Below are 19,713 nucleotides of genomic sequence, written 5' to 3' on the forward strand. Positions count from 1 at the left end.
GTGATTTAATCCCGCCTCTCTCACACAGATACGGTTACTGAGCCCGGCATGAAAAACTCCGAACTCCTGCTGCAGAAGATTCCTACCTGACACTGATGCTGCATCTTTTTGGTGGGTCGGCCAACAATGTAAATCTGAGAAGGCGACAATCCAATGGATGTGTACACCGAAATATCCTTTGTGGATCCATATGCAGCATAGATCTTCATATAAGACTAACAGGCAAAAGGAGAAAAAAGATAAGCTTGAAGAATTATGAGCTTTGTGTGAACTGTAAAGCATTATTATTTTCCTGTCTGTTCCAACCCATTTGCCCCACAATGTCAGTCAATCTGTAAAAAAAAAATTAAAACGACAGTTTGCTGCAACACTTAATTTCCATATTTTTTATAAAGGATAAAGGCAGACCTACTCTTTCATGGGATCTGAATTTGATCCCACTGCGTAGAGACATGAACTACAACCATGAGGACAGAAATGCTCCCTAGAGGGTACAGCAGACACAGTGATTCTGTCAGTATCAGAACAGTATCAGAGTTGTTAGGATTAAACTTTGTCAGATCAGCTTCCTGGATCTAGGAGAGGGCCTGGTTACTGATTAACCTAAACACCAAGACACCCTGGGTATCGCTCTCACCTCGGTGATGAGTGACTTGAGGAAGTTGGCCTTGTGGCGCAGGGGGTCGTGGACCAGCCCGTCACAGAAGGACACGATGCCATGGGGGAAGTTGTGCTGCGACAGCCAGGCCACCACTCTCTGCTTCTGCATGTCGGGCCGCCCCGTCACGTAGATGATCAGGTAGCCCAGATCCTGCCAGTGCCTACCAGACAGCGACAGGTGCACACGTTCAGTTGTGCTCGCCTGACCAACTACTTGCTAGTACAGCAGAACAGCTGAAGATGAGGACTCATGGGACCTACAGGTGGAGCAGTGGCACGGAGGATTGCTGGTTCAAATCCCGCGGCCGGCAGAGGAATCCTACTCCGTTGGGCCCCTGAGCAAGGCCATTAACCCCAGCTGCTTCAGGGGTGCCGTATGAATGGCTGACCCTGCACTCTGACCCCAAGCTTCACTCTCCCTGTCTGTGTGTCTCATGGAGAGCAAGCTGGGGTATGCAAAAAGTCAAATTCCTAATGCAAGAAATTCTATATGGCCAATAAAATGATCTTATCTTACTGATCCTAGCTCCTCCTGGTATATGTAGAAGTGGTAAGCAAGAATACTGCAATATTACAATATTATCGTTTTAAGACTCGGCTTTCCAAAGAGTCCTGCACCTGAGTGGGGTGAACGAGGGCCGGCGGACACACTCCTTGCCGGTACCCATCAGGAGGGGCAGTGCCCTTGCAGAGCTGAGGCATCACTCCGAGCCCCCAGGTGGCTGGCAAGTTGCAAGCATCGCTGCAGCAGCCCCAGCAAGCACCCTGCTCACCATGTGCCCTGACCAGGAATCAAGTGACATGGCGCAACACAATTACGGCAGCGACATCTGGGCCGCTGAGCTCCTCTGATGCCGGGGGCAAGCGCCTGTCCTGGCTGCAGTGGCTCAGAAGGCCCAAGCTGCACCATCACTTAAATCATCTTCTTCCCAGACGTGCTCCGAATCCTACACCTGCACATTTTTGTCCCCTTCGGTAATGAAACCGAGTCCCGCGTTTGGAGGTTCTTACTGCTCGCGGTGACAGCTCTCCGCTCTGCCCTCGGGGGGAATTTCTGGGAGGTGCCGGTCCGACTGCAGCTCCTACCTGACAACATCCACGGCTCCTGCCCTGACTTTGGGGTCGCTGCCCATGATGGAGACGCTGGCGGCGAAGGAGCCATCGATGCTGAACACCACAAACTCCGTCCCTTTGGGCAGGACAGTCAGATAGCTGTCCGCGTATGTATGGTCGCCCCTGCGTGAAGGAGAGCAGAGCTTAGAGCTTCCTGTGGTGGTCATCACGTCCTCGTCAGGACAACAGTGATTAAGAAAGGAAGTCATCAATGTACCCTGTCTCGTAGACTGGCCTCGTTCAACCCCAAACTCACCTGAGGCCACACCCCCTTGTATTTAACGATTACATTTCCACCACACGGTATCTGAAACAAAAAACCAGGACCGCCTGGACCCTGACATTTGGGCTTACAACCGTTTGTGTCTCTGCTTTTCACAGCTGCGGCTTCCATTTCAGAAGGTCCAGTAACTTCCCGAGCCTTGGCTTTGGTGTTTTGTGGGGGCACGCTGCTTTGTCTCCTGTGCTAGACGGACCTTAAATGGGGCCCCCCCAACCCCCGTACCTGACCACCATTTTGATGGGGTACACGCCAATGCCCAGGCGCTTGCTCTCTGGGATGACGTAGGAGATGCGGCCGCTGCTGTTCGTCAGCTCGGTGTCGAAGTAGACCCACTCCCCAGTCGGGGGCTGAGTCATGATGTGAATGTCCACCTGAAAGACAGCACGAACGCGGTTATACCCCCGAGTGACAAGAGCCTGAAATCCCGTCCTCTTTTCAAGAGCAGCGTAGATCATCACGGCATTCACTTTTAGCCCTCTGAGACCCTCTCCGCATAGCGGGATGTGACTTTTCTGGTCACGTTCCCCCACGCTTCCCACTAGTACCCCTCTGTGGGTCAAAGCATACACTAGCTTCTGCCTACGCACTGCTGCATCCTCCACACGCAGTTAAACAGAACTCGACTTATAATCCCCAGCAGGAAAGTCAACGGCGGTCCTTCTCAGATTGTTCACTGCACACCATAAAAGAGCTGTTTATGACCTCAGGTCTCCAAGACTGGGAACAAAAAGCACTGGACTCAGCTTCTGCTGCTATGTTTCTCTTTACAAACACGGAGCGAGGTGGAATAAGCAGGTTGTGCCGGTAAGATGACCTGCGAGTGGCGTCTTTCTAGTTACTGGAGACAATTCCTTGAGGGGGGCAGAGCCCTCCAGGGCGCCCGAGCTCCCCAGACGTTTTCTCCGCCCTCCCCGGTGCCCCCTGAGGACGGCCTTACCTTCTCCCCAGTGAGCGTGACCATATCCAGGGGGCCGTACATGAACCTGCCGGTCACCACCTGCTGCCCGTCCTCTGTGAATACTGCGTCGTTCACTCGGTGATTCGCCGTCACGTTCTGCGTACAGACGGAAACATGCGAGCGCTCTTTAGACCGGCTGGCAGAGAGGCCCTTTCCGACTCGCACACAAACTTCAAAGTGGCGCAACAGCGTTGTGAACCTAACCGAAGAAATAATTGAGATCTCGAAGTGGAAGATTTTCTGTGTTGAATTCTGAATGTGGGTCATAGGCACCTGAAACAGGATGGCCTGGCTCACGTCTGACCCCAGTCTGGGGACGTGCTTACTGTAGTACCTGATGTACAACCTGATGGTTCTTCCGTCCATTTAGAAGCTAAAGTAGTTATCAAAAGGAAAAATAAATAAATAAAGCTAGCTGAACCTCCCAGTGTTCTGCTCAATAGAGGCATCGCTATTCTATATGGGAAAGATAAATCCTAGAAACTAGCATGTGAAAGTACTTTGGACAGTCCACTCTGTTAAGTGTTAGGACACTTAAAGGATCGGGGAATATTTACCCTGATTTTAACGTGAGTCCTCTTCCTCAGCCACTTCTCTCGAGGTTTGGAGGGGCTGAACACTGACACCTCCTTCCCGTCCAGTTCCAGGATACTGGAGTTCTCATGCCTCATCACCTGCAGGCCATCATCAATGCACAGGTATCAGTACCTCATGGAGCTGTGCCCAGAATTGCTAGCTATGCCTGCCCTCCACCCAGTCCTGCACACTTGAGCACGGCATTAAAATCACATGCAGACCTTTGTGGATCCCCTTTTTTTGTTCAGCACATACCCGGAGACAGACATAGATTAACAGCCATGTGAAACTATTCACAGCACCAAAAGCTACTCGCTGAGACTTATCTTTGATAGGAAAAGAAAAATGAGCATCCTCCTAACTGTATCATCACACCGCCCAAGGGAAGAAGCAAAATTATATATTAAGGCCCATAAATACTACAATACACCCCCTTTGACAAATTACAAAAACAAAATCTTTAAGGTTTGTGTTGCATAAAGTTACTCAGAACAGATTATTTATGGGGTATAACGTGTATTCATAATTTAGGTGTTTTGACCGAACTCTCTGGGACTCTCCTCAGGAATGGACACGCTTGCTGAAGTGCTAGCACTCGATCTATGAGAGAGTAGTACTGCGAATACCCCCCCAGAACAACCCTACCTGTCTGAGCAGAAAGGACACCACGTCTGTGGACTCCCAGTAGCTGGCGTGGAAGAGGTGTGGCAGTGCTACAGTGGGGAACGCAGTCAGCGCGTCCGGGCAGTACAGGGCCAAATCAATCCTCTTTGTTCCCCACCAGCGCGCCGCAACTGCCAGGACAGAGATCCACGTCAGCACTGCTTTTCACAGCGGCCAGGCGCAAAACACCTGCTACTGCCGCCCGAGATACGGGGCCTCTCACAATCCGTTCACAATATTGAGAGGCAGTGTATTTTTTACCAGGTTACTCTTTCCAACTATGTTACTTAAGCATTTGCTTGGCAAGGCTCCTGTGTAGTCAGTAAAGCAGATCATGAACCCCTCATTTTTTTAAAAATCCTTGGTTGATGTGGGGGTCCCCCCCCATACCAGAACAGAAGAGCAGAGGGCCAGTTTTAACTCTCGTTAAGGTATGTTTGGCAGTAACATCAAACCTCAGTGGAAGAAAGAAGCACCTACAGTACTACAGATCAAGAGGCATTCTCGTAGCATGACTAAGTTATAGTGACTGTAAGTTTTTTCCTTAGAGTAGAAGCTTGCGCCAGTAAAAAACAAAAAAACAGCAAGAAATTAAAAAAGAACTCAGCAGAGCAGGCGGTGTCAGCAGGGCAGATATTCCAAAGACATTAGAGCCAAGATCTCCCTTTATCTGACTCTCGGTTGAACTCCCACTGTCCCTCAGCAACATCTAAGCCTGGCTCAAAGCAGGCTCAAACAATTCTCACTGGTGAATGACAGGAATTTGGGGAAGAATCCTTGCACGGATGTTATTTTATCATCTGCGTTTTTAAAAAGTAATTAAAAAAAACATTTGCCCTGTTATGTAATTTAGATGTCCAGATATTCCCTGTGTCTGCTTTGCTTGAAAAGTTCAAACATATACTGAACTGTTTTCATCTCAGGGCATTTGTTAAAAAATCACACGTCCTCCAGTAATAGCTAAGAATGATGTAGTCGTTGTTTTACTTCTTATGTTCTTATATTCTCGCTCTGTTTTGCATGTCTACTTCCTTTAGATTACAGACACACAAGCTTGCTATACTTAGAACTCTTACACCAGGCGCTTCACCTGTTCATGTTAAACACTGGCTTGCCCTGTTCATTTCTGCTTTACTGTGGAACTTGCAAGCAGGGGCATTTCATCTGAGCTTTCACCCTGTCCAGCTGTAGTGCTACGAGGGCTGGGGAGCAATGTGCTGTAATACCACTGATCATCTGTCAAGTGAAGTCAGTCTAATGCTGAGTTAACACCAGGTGGCTATGACAAGAGTGGCCCAAGCTGGACTGGAGCATCTTGGAGTTTTAAGTGCTCAATAGATCAGATGATTGACTAGCTTCAGATGGTCATAATCTTTTGTTCCAGTTGTCTAGTGTCCTGATGATTTAAGAAACCCTGGAGAACCTACAGAGTCATGGCTCTTCAGTACTCTCAAGATGCCTTTGCATCTGGGAGGCCAAAGTGACACTCCCACTGGGCCACCTGGCCAAGGTGAGCCTCACAAGCCTCACCAGCCAAATCCCTGGACACTAGCTTCCCTATCAGTACTTCCCATGAGCCCGTGTCTGAGGTATGTCCTTCCTCCTCAATTTTCAGGTTGACGTGCTACATTGCAGGCATTGAAAAAGCTTACATTTCATCTTAAAACCTCCAGGTCGTGGAGTGGGCGCGAAACCCCAGCCCACAGTGGGTGTCTCGCCACTGGGAAACGCCCCTGCCGAGTGTGGACCTGACTGGACGGCGGTGCCGGGACAGGGTTTGATTTTTGGAGGGGATAGGCAGAGTAGTGATTTGCAGAGGGTACGAGACACTAAAGAAGTTTGAAGAGGAGGGGGAAGGGAGTGGGAGGCGGATTCTGCAGGAGAGCGGAGCTAATGCAGTGGTGGCGGCTATCGTTCCGAAGGCTGTGACAGGAAGTGATGTCAATGTTGGCTTCCCCCCTCCAGAATACCTTGCTCAATATCCAGTGGCGGGATCAGCGAAATGGTGCCGGGACTGCGGACAGGCCCCAAGGAACTGCTCTTCTCTACGTGATTCGAGCAGTCGGGGCCTCTGCCTCTGTCTGCCTGTGACTTTCTACGGGACTTGGGAGAAGGGCTTCTTAGAAAGGACTTATTGTAGGGGAGAGCGAGTTGGGATAAAAGGCTTAGTTTTTTGGAATGGTTAAGTTGGCATGCTTGTGCTAAGAAAACAAAAACAAAAAAAAAACAAAAAAAAATTAATAAACATGAAAAAATAAACACATTAGTAACACTAGGAATAAATATTTCGTTTGTAGAAAGGAAAAGGGAGCAGCCACAGTGATTTAAGGGGTCCAACTGTGACAACGATAACAGCCTCAGAAGTCTACTTTTCTTTTGCACTATTTTTAGGCTATTGAACTTTTTCAGTCCCGTAATGAATTCTTTGTGATGTCATTGCTAATATTATTTTGATCGAGTAACTGCAGTGCTATCACGTATATATATTAATCTAAAAAAGCTTCAAACATTTGCTAGTCTTTATAAGAGCCTTTGCATTATGCCTTTAGATATTCCCTACAGAAAGACTTCTCAGCCAGTGTCCAGGTGATCCCTGTGTCCAGTGGGTTGTGCTCCAGCTGAGTCCTTGATTTTTTAATTGAACCCCCAGATTTAAGTAATAATTTACTAATTAGACACTTTTAATTGTTTTACAGCAACAGTAAAAGATTTTAAATTCACCTATACATATTTTTTTAAATATGCACATTCTAGGAGCAGAAAGCAATTAAAAGATCTAATCAATCACCTTATTAGTTCAATTACAGTTTTAATTACGCATTCGAGATCCCAGCTGGAATGGAAACCAGCTGGTCCTGTGGTCCCAAGGTCCAGGGTTGGGAAGAGACGCATTACTGTATGATTGCTCTACAATTCGAAAAACCGTATTCTGCGTTGAATAAAGACTTCCTTCAGCACAGAATTTCTTCTGTATTACAAAATCTGTTCTGAAGGTTGTGAATATGATGAAAGGGGAACATTTTGGGCCACAGTCCTGACGTATGACAGAAAACAACATTAAAGCTCCTTGATTTCTGCGCACACAAAACAACATGGACCAATGAAAGAGAAATGCAGCAAACAGATTCTGTTCTTTGTATGCACAGCACTGCAAACGTGGTCAAGATGAATGCAATTTATCCCTTGAAAATTTGCAAACAGGAAACTACAAACAAGAAACATGAGAGTTGTCAAGGACAAACTGTGGTTTATGCCAGGGATGATTATTGAATTATTTATCTCTAAATCAGTTTTCTGAAAAGAAATGAGCGAGGGCGTGTGAGATGTACTGTTTAATTGTGGATTTTATTTTTATGCTGAACAGAGGCTCTAGGTGTGGATGATTAATCATTTTTAAACTGCCTTTTTTAAATTAAATTAAAATTACACATTTAGTTGTTTTTTTTTATTTTTAAGATCCCCAAAAGTCACTGGCCAATCCCCTGCCCCATTAATAATGGAAGTTATTATGAACTGAAATTTAGGAAGGAAAATGAAGTCAAACTCGCATAGCTGCTCCTCATCACCATAATCACGGAAAATAGCTCTATGCTGTATATTGAACACATCTCTCTTTGCATTCGTCTCAAGTATCCCACCTGCCCCCCATCTGCGCCTTGCTGCTGCCCCTTGGTTAGCTGCTCTCTGAATTGGGTTCAATCCTCCCTGTCTTGTGGCCAGGAGGCCAGCCATTGAGCAAGTGGGTTAAGCCAAACCTGTCTCACTTAATATTCCAAACATTCACAAAGTATTCAGTTCTTGGATGCTGTTGTCCTGTTGTCCCTAGATAAATCCCTTTAAGTTCTCTGCCATTATTTGGGGTTTCTATCAGTTAAGCAAACCTGTCTACTCTTGGATCAGACCGATTTTTTACAGGGTTCAACACATAAACGATACCTTTAACGGTAGTGATTATAAATAAAGTAAAATTTAAAGCAAAGCACAAATATATGCTCTGATGTGAAGCAAAATGGGCTTCTACTGTAGATCAAAATACATTCACTGCATCTCTGTTTTGCCCAGTTCCCTTTATATCAGCTCAGTGACACAACTAACTCTACTGGCAAGGACTCCAGATATGAATGCCTTTGAATGCCTTGTTTTACACCAGCTAAAGTACAGCTGACGACTTTATGGCTGCAATACATTTCCAAACCAGTGCTGCACTATAGTGACCAGGGACACCTTACCATCTTTTAAATGTTAAACCAATGTCCCAACAACTTGGGCAATTAAGAGCAGGGGGCATTAATCCTGATGTATTGCCTAAACTGTAAATTGTGGGCTTGCATAACTGTCCCTCCTTAAAACTTCCCCCTTCATCCATTTGTTGAAATAATTGTCCACCTGATCTGCTGTGTAGTGGGTCTACTGGTGCATAATGAGCCCTCCATCACCTACTACACTTCAGCGCAGGATGAAGGGTGTCCAATTCCATATGTAAAACGTTTTTTGAGATCCTCTGGTATTATATGTGTTGAATAAATACAAGGAATTAAGCATTTAATTTACAATGAAATTCAGATTAACGTACTTCATAAAAATTACGGGAAAAGATAGTACGTACAGTGTATATCCTTTCATATAAAACGTACACTTGACATTGCTGTACATTACGATAAGAAGATCATCATCTCACACTGAAGTTAATGCTAACTGCCTTTTTCAAAAATCATGAGAACACACATACTGTACATACTAAAAGTATCCTGTCTGCTCTACTGTATGAGCCCAGTATGTGGCCCCAAGTCTGTCAAGAGGAGAACAGTGATCATTATTCACTATTCAGTGACCTCTGCTGGTATGACATAGTAGTGCATTAAGGCTGCACACAAAAGAAACACAAAAATACCCCCTTTGGAAACCTTTCTGTGATAAATCAGAGCGTTTAGCAATCCAAGATTGAATTCCCAATGCCCAGATTCCTAAAACCCTTGCAAGAATCTCAGCAGCCCTTAGGCCTAGTGACAGAAAATAAAATTTGTTGTCTGACTGAGAAGCAGTTTGGTTAAACCAGGGACGGGCCAAGGAGCCACGCGCGCGCGAGAGCCGTGTGGGTGCGCCGTGCCGGTGAGCTCCGTGTGTCGTGCAGGCGGAGGGAGGGGAGTGGGGACACTTACTGTTGGCTATGTTGGAGGCAGTGTAACTGTCTGCCATTCCTGAGACCTGGCTGGCAATGCTGACCTCACTGGCTCTCCGCAGGCCCCGGCAGTGAGGGGCTGTAATGGGGGAGGAGGGGGACGAAGGGTCCACGAAGACAGCACCATGAGACTGAACAACATCTGCTATTGAGCCGAAACAAGGAAATCCGATTAGGCACACGTTCTGAGAAGTGTAGGGACAGACAATGAAGAGGAAGGAACCGGTGCAGAAACACAGACAGGAGAAGGTGAAACGGAGAAACTCGGATGCAAGTTGGTTTTACCGGTGTGTGTGTAAAACCAAGCAATCTGAGATGCTGTTTGCCACATAGAAAATGCTGTGGGGGCACATCGAGGTTAGTAGCCAACCTCACACAAAATGGGGATACAAGGAACAAATACAGGAAAAAAAAAACACAATAATGGCCCTGCTTTTGTTTTCATTGTCTCTCATTAACGTTAAATGAACGATACAATCGACTTTTTAGCTTGAGAAGCGAGTTTTACAAGCCTTCAGCTCTGTGCTGCCTACTGCCGTCCACAGCCACTGACAGAAGATAATTTCGAACGTATCTGAAGCCGTGAGCTGAAGAGAACTGCAGGGTTCACCAACGGAAAGAGAATTCCAGCAGGAAGGTGAAGCACTTTATTACACACAGTTCTGAAATGTTCTCTGAAAAGCTCTAGTTTCTGAAATGAGAGACTAAACAGGGCGAAGTGCTGACATGAAGTTGTTAATCATTTTACAATTTTAATTCAGTACAAAATACATACAGCTAAAAAGTCAATTGTACCGCTAACTTAAGCACCTTTTTTCCCCTCTATCAATAGCAGAAACATCCTTTTCTCACTTTCCCCAGAAAAGAGAAGTATTTTGGAACTATAGAGCAGATCAAATTCAGATCATTAACATCTCACACACGAACAGCCACAAGTTTAGTTTTCCAATACCATGTCATCTAATTTTAGTGTTCTTGTATGATGAACAAGAGATCATGCAGAATAGCTTCATTAATTATGGTCATGTATAAAGAAGCACTACAACGTTAATGTAGCTGTCAATGCAAAGGTCTTCACACGGTATGTTAAAGTCTAACTGCTGTTTGTGTAGAAACTTTGAGAAAACTTTACAGCAAAACTGTGAAAACGTCAGACTAAAATGACCTAAGCGGAGAACCTCTATGTTGAACATACATACACAACAAAAGACGATATTCGTGCTGCATATACAGTTTGAGTAAACAATCATTAAATTTATTTCCCACATATCTTATCTCTTTTTGCTTTATGTTTATCGATGATATGTCATATTCCCCAAGTAGCAACTCCAATACTGTAAAATGGAGTTGTACTGAGATTTAATTAAGGCCACAGCTTGTGTTTAGAAACATCCCAGCACGAACAACCTCCTCACCTTAAAATTGACAAGTGTTGTTAAACTGACACAGATAATTCTGCCTGGCATTTTATTCAAGCCAGCTAAACTGCCAAATGTTTAATCAGTAAGATTTAGGACAAATGCAAAAACATCACAGGAAAAGCAGGGGGTGTGAATGCAGCAGTCACTGTGCATAACACAGTGGAGAGTGTCTGTACTTTAAAAGTTTTGACCACAGCACAGCATAACATTGCATATTCAGTTTAAGCCATTCTTTTAGCCCCATCTTCGCACATCATTGAGCACAGAGCTGGATAGAACAGTCTTGAAAAGAACTCCAGTTAAAATGATCTATTTCTCAGCTGATTGCTTTGATCTGTCCCCTAGACAGTCATCCAAAACAAAATATTGTGCATCAAAGCGATTTTCCAGCCTACAATTTACAAACCAAATCGTGCATTTGTATAAATGCTAAAACTCCGGTGAACCACCACATAGACGGGAAAGCTGCCCCAGGTTTAAGACAGCACGTACAGTACCTATCCAGTAAGTCCTGCATGCTGTTCTCCAAGTTCAGTAATACAGCCTTTGGATTTAGGATACGTAAGACAGATCACAGTGTTACGCACTCTTTCTCCTGTATGACAATTAAAGATCAATCGGAGCATTAGAAACTGAACTCAAGAAGAGAGTAGCTGCAGGAATAGCTGGGACTGCTATGCAATGCAAGCTGGGCCACTGGCATTCCCAGATTGAAGGTGTCTTAACAAAACCCGCAAACCCAAGAACGAGATAAAGCACATCGCAAACACAACGAGGAGGCATGAGAGAAATCAAGAGACAGGCAAAAAAAACCATGTAAGGAAAGACTACACACACTCCGTGGCAGCTGGATTTTTTATGGAGCCGTCCTGCCAGTTTAGAACCGGGACTGGTATACTGGTCTCGTTGATGCCCTCCTGGGAGCGGAGAGCAGCCAATGAGCCGCTGCTCTCCATGAGGATAATGGGATTGCTCTGGACTGTCTCGACTAGAAGCAGGGAGGTAGGGGTAGGGGAGGACAAAGAAACAAACGGAAAAAAAAACAAAGAACAGACATGTAGCCACAAACTGTCAACAAGACCAATAAGAGTCAAGCCCTTACAGCAACTGTCCTGACATCTCAACCTGCCCTGTGGGTTTCCCAGCAGAGGAACAAGATAAGAGACTGAATATCTGCTCCATGCTGATTCAGTAGCGGATGTGATACAGTACTGTTTATCTCATGTAGACCCATGCTGTCACCGCACAGACTGCCACTGTAGAGTGCGAATCTACAAAGACTTCCTTACCTATGGAGATATGAAAGCTGCAACACATAGGAGACTAGACTGTAAGGGCCGACTGTAATAAGTCCAACAACAATTTAATGATAACATGTAGATGAACACAAACCTCCCAAAACACATCAAGCACATGTCATATAAAGACTACTAATTCTTTGTAAACAAAGGTTTGAAATGCAACGAGCCTGCTTCCGATGTTGAACGTACAAAGAAAACTAAAGGTTTAAGATTTATGATTTAAGACTCTGTGAACATCAAGATCCTGTTTTTTTGGTAAAAGTTCAAAGACAGTTGAGGAAAATGCACTGGTATCTGGCCAGTTACTGTACTGTAGGTCTACTGATTTGCAAGTGTATTCAGTCGCCTGAATTGAATGCCCTGCACAAAATCACTCTCACCGGTTTTCTCACACCTGCAAGAAAAACAGAACTCAAAAAGTCCAGGAATAAAGACCCAGGGGGGTCTCCAACACTGGCCTAAAGGGCCAGTGAGTCCTCAGGTTTTCAGTCCAGCTGGACTTGTGCTGACCTCGTCAGCTCGTTATTGGGCCAGTTCAATAGCTGCTCCCAGCTCGTCAGGTGCCGGATGCTTCAAAGAGACCTAGACAACCTGCGGACACGCCGCCCCTCAGACCAGGACTGCGGGCCTCTGCTCTAGTCTTGCGTGGGGTTTCCGGTGCCGCGAAGCCGACTCACCCAGGAGTGTGGAGTTGCCGTCTCCCAGGGGGAACCGCTGGTACCGAGGAACATTGAAGGGAGGCAGGAGGTGGAACTTCTTCTCCAGGAGGGGCTCCAGGCGGGAGGCCGAGGGGTCAGCGGGGTGGAACAGGTTGTACACCTGCTGACACGCCGGTCGCAACTGAGCCACTGCAAGCGGGCAAGGAGACGGCGGTATTCAGCGGGAGAAACGAGAGAAGGGTTTGCTGAACGGCTGCTTTTGGCAGAAGTGCCCCCTCCCCCCCCCAAAAAAAGCAAAAGGGTTTCTTACCGTCCAGAGCGGGGATGACGGTTTTCCTCAGCGCCAACACGAGGCCCAGCGGGGAGCCGAAAAGAAAAAAGTCGGACACCTCAAATTCAAACTTCCCGAGGGAACCTCCGTCCAGCATTGTGGAGCTGCTGGATCTGCGGGAGCTGGGATCGTTTCGCAGGACGCTGGAGTGCAGGCTGGACAGGACACGAGAGAGAGTTTGAACAGCCGCGTTCCAGTCTTTCTGTCAAGTCTGTAAGAGAGCCCGTTGCCCCACTGGGGTTGCCTGTTGTATCAACTCGTTATAATCTGACAATACCTGTCCCGTCAGGACAACAACTGATGGCACAGATGTCCCGAGACATCCTGCAGAGTAACAGATCGCAGTGAAAGCATAGCATTTCTACACAATCTACAGGGAAATGACCTGACTGTTGTTTGCCCTCCTAGTAGTAAAGAACAGGAAGTGATATAAAGGAAACAAAATGCTCCTGCAAGGAAGATCAACCCCTCTTTCCGACCTCTCCCCTGACTGGATCACCTGGACAAGAAGGCCTGGTGCTGTTTGATGGTGTCCAGCTCGTAGGTGGAGGAGTCGCTCCTCTTGCGGGGCAGCTGTTTCTTGGGGTCGTCGGCACCGCTGCGGGGGATGTCGATGTTGCTGCGGCTCAGGTGCCGGCTGCCCTCGAGGTTGGAGCTGCCGGAGCAGTAGCTGTTGTTCACGATGATTCCCGGGGACAGCAGGTCGTTGTCCTGCTTAGCCAAAAAAAAAGGAGCCACGACGGCTATCAGCTGATTTGGGCAAAAGGAATGAACAGAACACTTAACGCTGTTCTATAAATGGAAACCAAGAGACGTTTCATAAAATGGGGGGGGAAAAACAAAGCTGAGCACAGAGCGCTGGGTACAAGGGTGGTTTGAGTCCAATACAGAAGGAAACACCATGTTATGCTGGAACAATTAATAACCCGTACAGAGAGCAATCCATCAGCAAACACACAGTAATCCAAACACCGTTCTTCCTCGATGTGTATATGGTAACAGGTAGACCATGATGCCATCCATTCATTATCTAAGCACTTCCTGCAGTTCAAGGTCATGGGGGAGCTGAAGCCTGGCCTGGCAAGCAAGGCAGGGTACACACTGGTTGGCCAGTCATCACAGGGCATCGACCAAACAGAAAATTCTTTTTTTTTCCATTAGTAAAAACCAAGCACCATCTTGGAATGAAGTTTCACATCGCGCAGGTCACAGAACCAAAGGGAAAGCGACCTCCGGTGTCAGCTGAGCGGTGACACAGTTTCTTACCTGGACACTCACCACGCTGCCTCTCCTGCTGCTGTTCTGGCTCTCTGACACTGTCTGGTTGCTGTTGCACAGAGCGTCAAATCCCAGAATGCCACCCACGCAGTCTCCTATCAGACACACCTGCGCGTTGGAAAGCAACACAAAGCAAAGACCATGACAGGAGGAAGAGGATGCACAAACCATCCGTCTCCGCACTCAGATCTGCTCCAGCTTGAAGATGGAAAAACTACCATTCCTTGCACTTTACATCAAGGAGGCTCCTACTGGTACTCTATTGGGAAATAATACTGCAGCATTAAAAAAAACCTAATTTTACACTTGAGATTGTAGGAGGAACATCAAACGTGCGGAGGAATTCTGACACCTGATAAAAGCTTACATCTCAGGCTAGCAGGCAGTGGTCACAGCAACTTGTAACTTCTTTAGCATCAAAGCAAATAATAAAAATGTATCAGTCTGATCTTTTTTACATGTAAAGAACTTTCTGTATCATGTAACTTAAAATAATTTTATATAGTTTGGATCAATTTCAATATTCCCTATTTAATTTCCTTCTGTGTATCTTATGTGAATTATTCATTTCTGTGTACTGTACGTAAGAATTTTATCCAAATACATTTCACACATCAGTTTCAAATCTGAAAAAAACACAGTACAACACAATAAAACTAATTTAATTCTTAAAAGAAACAAACTGCTTCAATTTAAGAATCTATTTTAGTACAATCAGAGCAATTCTACCCCTTGAAATCACAGTTACATGCTTTTACAGTACACTTTTGCATTTCATATTTCTTCCAGGCTTAAAAATACTCAGTTTAAGCAATGCCTTCACAAGGCTTTCAATCAGACACCGCTTGTAGTGACAATGTAGCTTTGCTATGCAAATTTCTCAAGGTGAGTGATATACAGCTCAGGTCAGGATTCCTGACACATTTCTAAGAATAGCACAGTGCTGCTCTTGCAAAAGCGCTGCAGTTTGACAGATGGTGACTTGAGGACTGCAGTGCCCACGCCTGCTGACTGGGCATCACCCTTCACTGACCTGCCCAGTGAAGGAGACTCCCTCCTGCGATTTGATGAAGTCACCGTACACCTGGTTGGCCCGGACGATCACCGTGGCCACCGCCTCCTGGTACTGTGGGGAGGAAGTGGCCAGCAGGGGCAGGGCAGCTAGCGGAATATGGTCCTGGCTGTTGGACAGACATCCCTCGTCATAGCTGTAGGGACTCAGGCTGCCGAGCAGAAACAGAGCGCAGAAAACTTAGTGGTCGTCTTCTTTTTACACAACCTACATTTCTGTGTAAATGTACATCATTTAATGTTCTTTTGTAGATATTTTAAATATTAATGACATGCTGTTGTTTGTGGGGAGTGGGGGTAAAACTACAGTTAAAGCAGTGTTGCAGTGATGTGTAATCTTCTTATATTTTGTGGAAATTACTTCAGCACAAAAGGAGATGTGTTCAGGCACAAAAGCATTAAGATATAAAAATGGACACAGGTTTAAAAAAACATTTTGTTGTAGGCAATATTATAGTGGTGTTTCATGTGAGGAGAGGACATAACCTTTGGCCATTAGCTGGAAAGATTTTCCTTACAAAATACCAAACCGGCTGTGGGCTGACTGTCAGCAGTGCCTTCAGCATACATCTCGGCTGACCGCCATGGCGGTTTACCCCCGTGGACTCACTTGGACACCAGAGAGAAGGCCTCGGTGCAGATGGCGGGGCAGGGCACCAGGCGGATGGCGATGCGGCCGAGAGCCGCCGGGTAGTGCACCCGCATCACCGTCTCGAAGGCCGTGGTGATGGTGTTGACGTCGCCCTGCTTGCTGCTCTGGTCTCCGCCGCCGGTGTCCAGGATGTTCCCCCCGTGCAGGACCAGGATGAGGACGTGGATCTTGCTGGGCTGCTGGGACTGCTGGGTGGAGCCGTCCTGGAAAGGATCCAGGGAGGTGGCTGTAGCCCGTGTGCGTCACAGGACCTCAGGAGCTTCACCCATGCTCCGAGGCCTGAACTAAACCAAACCCCACCATGCCTTCCCTCCATGCAGAGAGCTTCCATGGCTCAAACATCCGGACGTAAAGCAAGGAACATGTGAGTAAAACAAGCGCCAGGAGGATCAGACTATTACATTGAATTGGAAATCGTTTCCTAGAAGAAACGGCAGTAGAACGAGACACTGTGAAACAAAACAACAAAACACCCTCCTCAGAGCATGCAGGCAGAGTTGGGTATTTCAGATGAACCAACCTGTGCTTAAAAAGACAGGAACATTTTTTTTCAGTGTAATATTTCAGTGTAATATGCCTGCTACTGTACAGCCACTGAATAGCACTGATTGCAATCTTTTGCAATCGAAGATAAAGGAAAATGTAGCAGACAGCATTATTATTATTATTATTATTATTATTATTATTATTCAAGTGGCGTTCAGTCTTAGAGTAAGTGTCAGATTTAACGGCTGTAATGAGAACCTCAGAACACAAATAAACGTGTTCAGCTGTGGACCGTGTCACCCTACACCATCTGTGAATATTCAAACAGGGTCTAAGGTGGTCGGGGATTTTGCCAGCCTCTAATCAGTCCTGTGCCTCCCAGTCCCTGAGGAAAGTAATAGTGGGCTGCAGGCTAAAAATAGCAGCCTTCTGCTCAGGGTAGTGCATGAATAAAGTTTCAGTAGCCGCTGATAAAGAGGGCACAGGCTTATCTAATCTCTGCATGGAGGGAGAAACTGAAACAGAGACAACAAAAAGCATGTCTCAAATATTAGCATAGATTAGGGTTCCAGCTAATTCTAGCTGAAGCAATCTGTTTGGAGCAATAAAATGCACCATTGTATCACATTTTCACAAATGAGCTGCCTAACACTATTAGTGCACAAGGTATGGTTAACTGTTCTGCACATTTCATTGATAAAAGGGCCTCATCATAACTGGCGTATTGTGTTCCTGCTATAGGGAGGCTCCTTTTAAGTAATTTGCTTGTCTTTAAATTTATTGCAGCTCTTTATTTTCTGTGTTTATTTTTATGTTACATCATCTTAAATTTGCCATGTGTTTCTTGGTTAAAAACACTAAAGGTCTATGACTTATGAAATAAGGCGAGCTGCTTTTCACTTACATCTCAGCAGCTGAGTGTTCTGCTTCATGTACCTCAGTCAGTGTTTACAGGCAATGCTGATCACTAATCCCAGAGCCTGTCTGAGCTGCATTTCAGCCCTGCAGTTTCACAGCTCAGCCTAGCTGGATGCTTAACCGTTTCAGTATGAGACATGCAGACCAATATTCTTGGCAACAGAACGGAGATGTATGTACAGGGTACAGTACAGTAACCTCAAGTACAATACATAATGTCATTACTGTTAATAATAATCCTAAACTTGGAAGACAACTTATTTTTCTTATTTGGAGTATTAGTGAAGACTCTACAACTACTAATAGCCATTTATAATAATAATAATAATAATAATAATTGCTTACACTTATATAGCGCTTTTCTGGACACTCCACTCAAAGCGCTTTACAGGTAATGGGGACTCCCCTCCACCACCACCAATGTGCAGCATCCACCTGGATGATGCGACGGCAGCCATAGTGCGCCAGAACGCTCACCACACATCAGCTATCAGTGGGGAGGAGAGCAGAGTAATGTAGCCAATTCATAGAGGGGGATTATTAGGAGGCCATGATTAGTAAGGGCCAATTGGAAATTTGGCCAGGACACCGGGGTACACCCCTACTCTTTTCGAGAAGCGCCCTGGGATTTTTAATGACCACAGAGAGTCAGGACCTCGGTTTTACGTCTCATCCGAAGGACGGCGCCTGTTTACAGTATAGTGTAAAAAATTTAAAGCAAAGAAGGAACTTAAACGCTGAAATGAACGAATACTATTTCTAGTATTCACATATTTAGTTCATCACATTATCTGCAGTTAAATGTAAAGGAAATGTTTTGAATTTATTAATTTTAATTTAATGTTGCAGTGACAAAGTTCCATCCATTTTCACTTCGTGCTTTTCCTGGAGGGGAACATGGCATAATGCCAAAATCATTTCCAAAACCATTGTCAGATGTCAAGCTGAAACTCTTCTAGGAGTTTCTCTTCTAGGAGCTAGAGTCCTAGCTGCATAGTTAAATATCTAAAATGATCACGGAAAACATCCTAACATAGCAGAAAAATGTTTCATGACTTTTAAAGAATTACTTGTTTGAAGAGCGACTGATTTCCACCTGATAACTCTGTACAAACACCAGATGCCTGAAACAGATGCTTACAAGCTGTGTCACGGTGCAGCAATCAAATGTGTCCCCTTTCAGGATATTTAACCAGACCACTAATTTGATCAACTGTTGATTAAATAAAAAATTAAGCTTTTAAATCTTCTCACACAGACTCCAAACATTTGGGATATCCTATTTATGTTGGACAGCAACATTTTAAAGGATACACTGAGTTTGATTATTACCTAAATGCTCTTCTTTGTTTTTAGCTGTTCCTCATCTTTCTGACTTTTCACATAGTTCACACATGTCCAAAAGACTCTGAACGCTTCTACATACTCTAGTCTAGCACAAGTGGGGGTTCTCTGTCCAATTCTAATGCTCTAGCAGGGTTAGTCTATGATCTAATCTCTAAGCCACACAAACCACAAGTGCAGGAGCTCTTTATTTTTTACTTACTGCCGTCACTCTTGTCACTGTAATGGTAGGGAGGGCAGAACTATCGTTGGTACCTTTAACAGAGGTTTGAATCTGTACACAACAGTACAGGTTAAGATGGAGATTGCAAAGCAAAAAAAATCACTCAGTCCTCTCTATCTCAAGCAGCCCTGGGTGCTAGTTAGCAACAGGACTGTTTGGCCCAGCTAATCAACCTGTGCAATAACTTATTAACCATGCAGCTATAGTTGCAGCCATATAATGCATTAAACATGCCTGAATAGAGCCACTCTCATCTCCATGTAATGAGCTGCAGACAGAGCAGATCTTGGAACAGTTTTGAATGCTAAAAAGCAGAAATACATTAAAATATGTGAATAGAATACAAGAGTAAAAATGATCTGCAGGAAGCTGTGTTTTTGAGGTAACTAGTATCATAGCTAAACAACTGTAATTGAATTTGATTTGCATCCATTAGGTTCCATTAAGCATTAGTTCTTGTGTGACAGGTACAGTATAGGACAGCCGTGTACCTCAATCATGCTGAGTCTTTCCACACTTGAAGTGACATTGTAGCACACTGAGGTGTCCTGGTAAAGATCTCCTGAAAATAAAGAGAACTGAATCAGATTCAAGGGA

General features: G+C 45.3%; 1 protein-coding gene across 17 annotated transcripts in view; it reads right to left on the bottom strand.

The window, feature by feature from the left end:
- LOC102685831 (membrane-associated phosphatidylinositol transfer protein 2) overlaps positions 1 to 19,713 on the bottom strand; it is a 104,009-nt gene that overhangs the window by 6,360 nt on the left and 77,936 nt on the right. For 5 of the 17 annotated variants that reach the window (XM_069181903.1, XM_069181904.1, XM_069181905.1 and 2 more), the window contains 18 exons: positions 19,608 to 19,678; positions 19,096 to 19,167; positions 16,104 to 16,348; positions 15,456 to 15,645; positions 14,411 to 14,530; positions 13,644 to 13,855; positions 13,124 to 13,299; positions 12,832 to 13,002; positions 11,689 to 11,841; positions 9,413 to 9,577; positions 6,224 to 6,454; positions 4,236 to 4,384; positions 3,572 to 3,688; positions 2,994 to 3,110; positions 2,279 to 2,427; positions 1,747 to 1,896; positions 638 to 821; positions 87 to 215 (listed from right to left, as the gene is read on the bottom strand). In XM_069181903.1, the coding sequence (XP_069038004.1) occupies positions 87 to 215; positions 638 to 821; positions 1,747 to 1,896; positions 2,279 to 2,427; positions 2,994 to 3,110; positions 3,572 to 3,688; positions 4,236 to 4,384; positions 6,224 to 6,454; positions 9,413 to 9,577; positions 11,689 to 11,841; positions 12,832 to 13,002; positions 13,124 to 13,299; positions 13,644 to 13,855; positions 14,411 to 14,530; positions 15,456 to 15,645; positions 16,104 to 16,348; positions 19,096 to 19,167; positions 19,608 to 19,678 (2,801 nt within the window). The remainder of the gene's footprint in view (positions 1 to 86; positions 216 to 637; positions 822 to 1,746; positions 1,897 to 2,278; positions 2,428 to 2,993; positions 3,111 to 3,571; positions 3,689 to 4,235; positions 4,385 to 6,223; positions 6,455 to 9,412; positions 9,578 to 11,688; positions 11,842 to 12,831; positions 13,003 to 13,123; positions 13,300 to 13,643; positions 13,856 to 14,410; positions 14,531 to 15,455; positions 15,646 to 16,103; positions 16,349 to 19,095; positions 19,168 to 19,607; positions 19,679 to 19,713) is intronic. The other 12 variants (XM_069181909.1, XM_069181908.1, XM_069181913.1 and 9 more) reach the window with 12 other exon arrangements.

The sequence above is a fragment of the Lepisosteus oculatus genome, chromosome 22 (genome assembly GCF_040954835.1).
Source record: "Lepisosteus oculatus isolate fLepOcu1 chromosome 22, fLepOcu1.hap2, whole genome shotgun sequence".
NCBI lineage: Eukaryota > Metazoa > Chordata > Actinopteri > Semionotiformes > Lepisosteidae > Lepisosteus > Lepisosteus oculatus.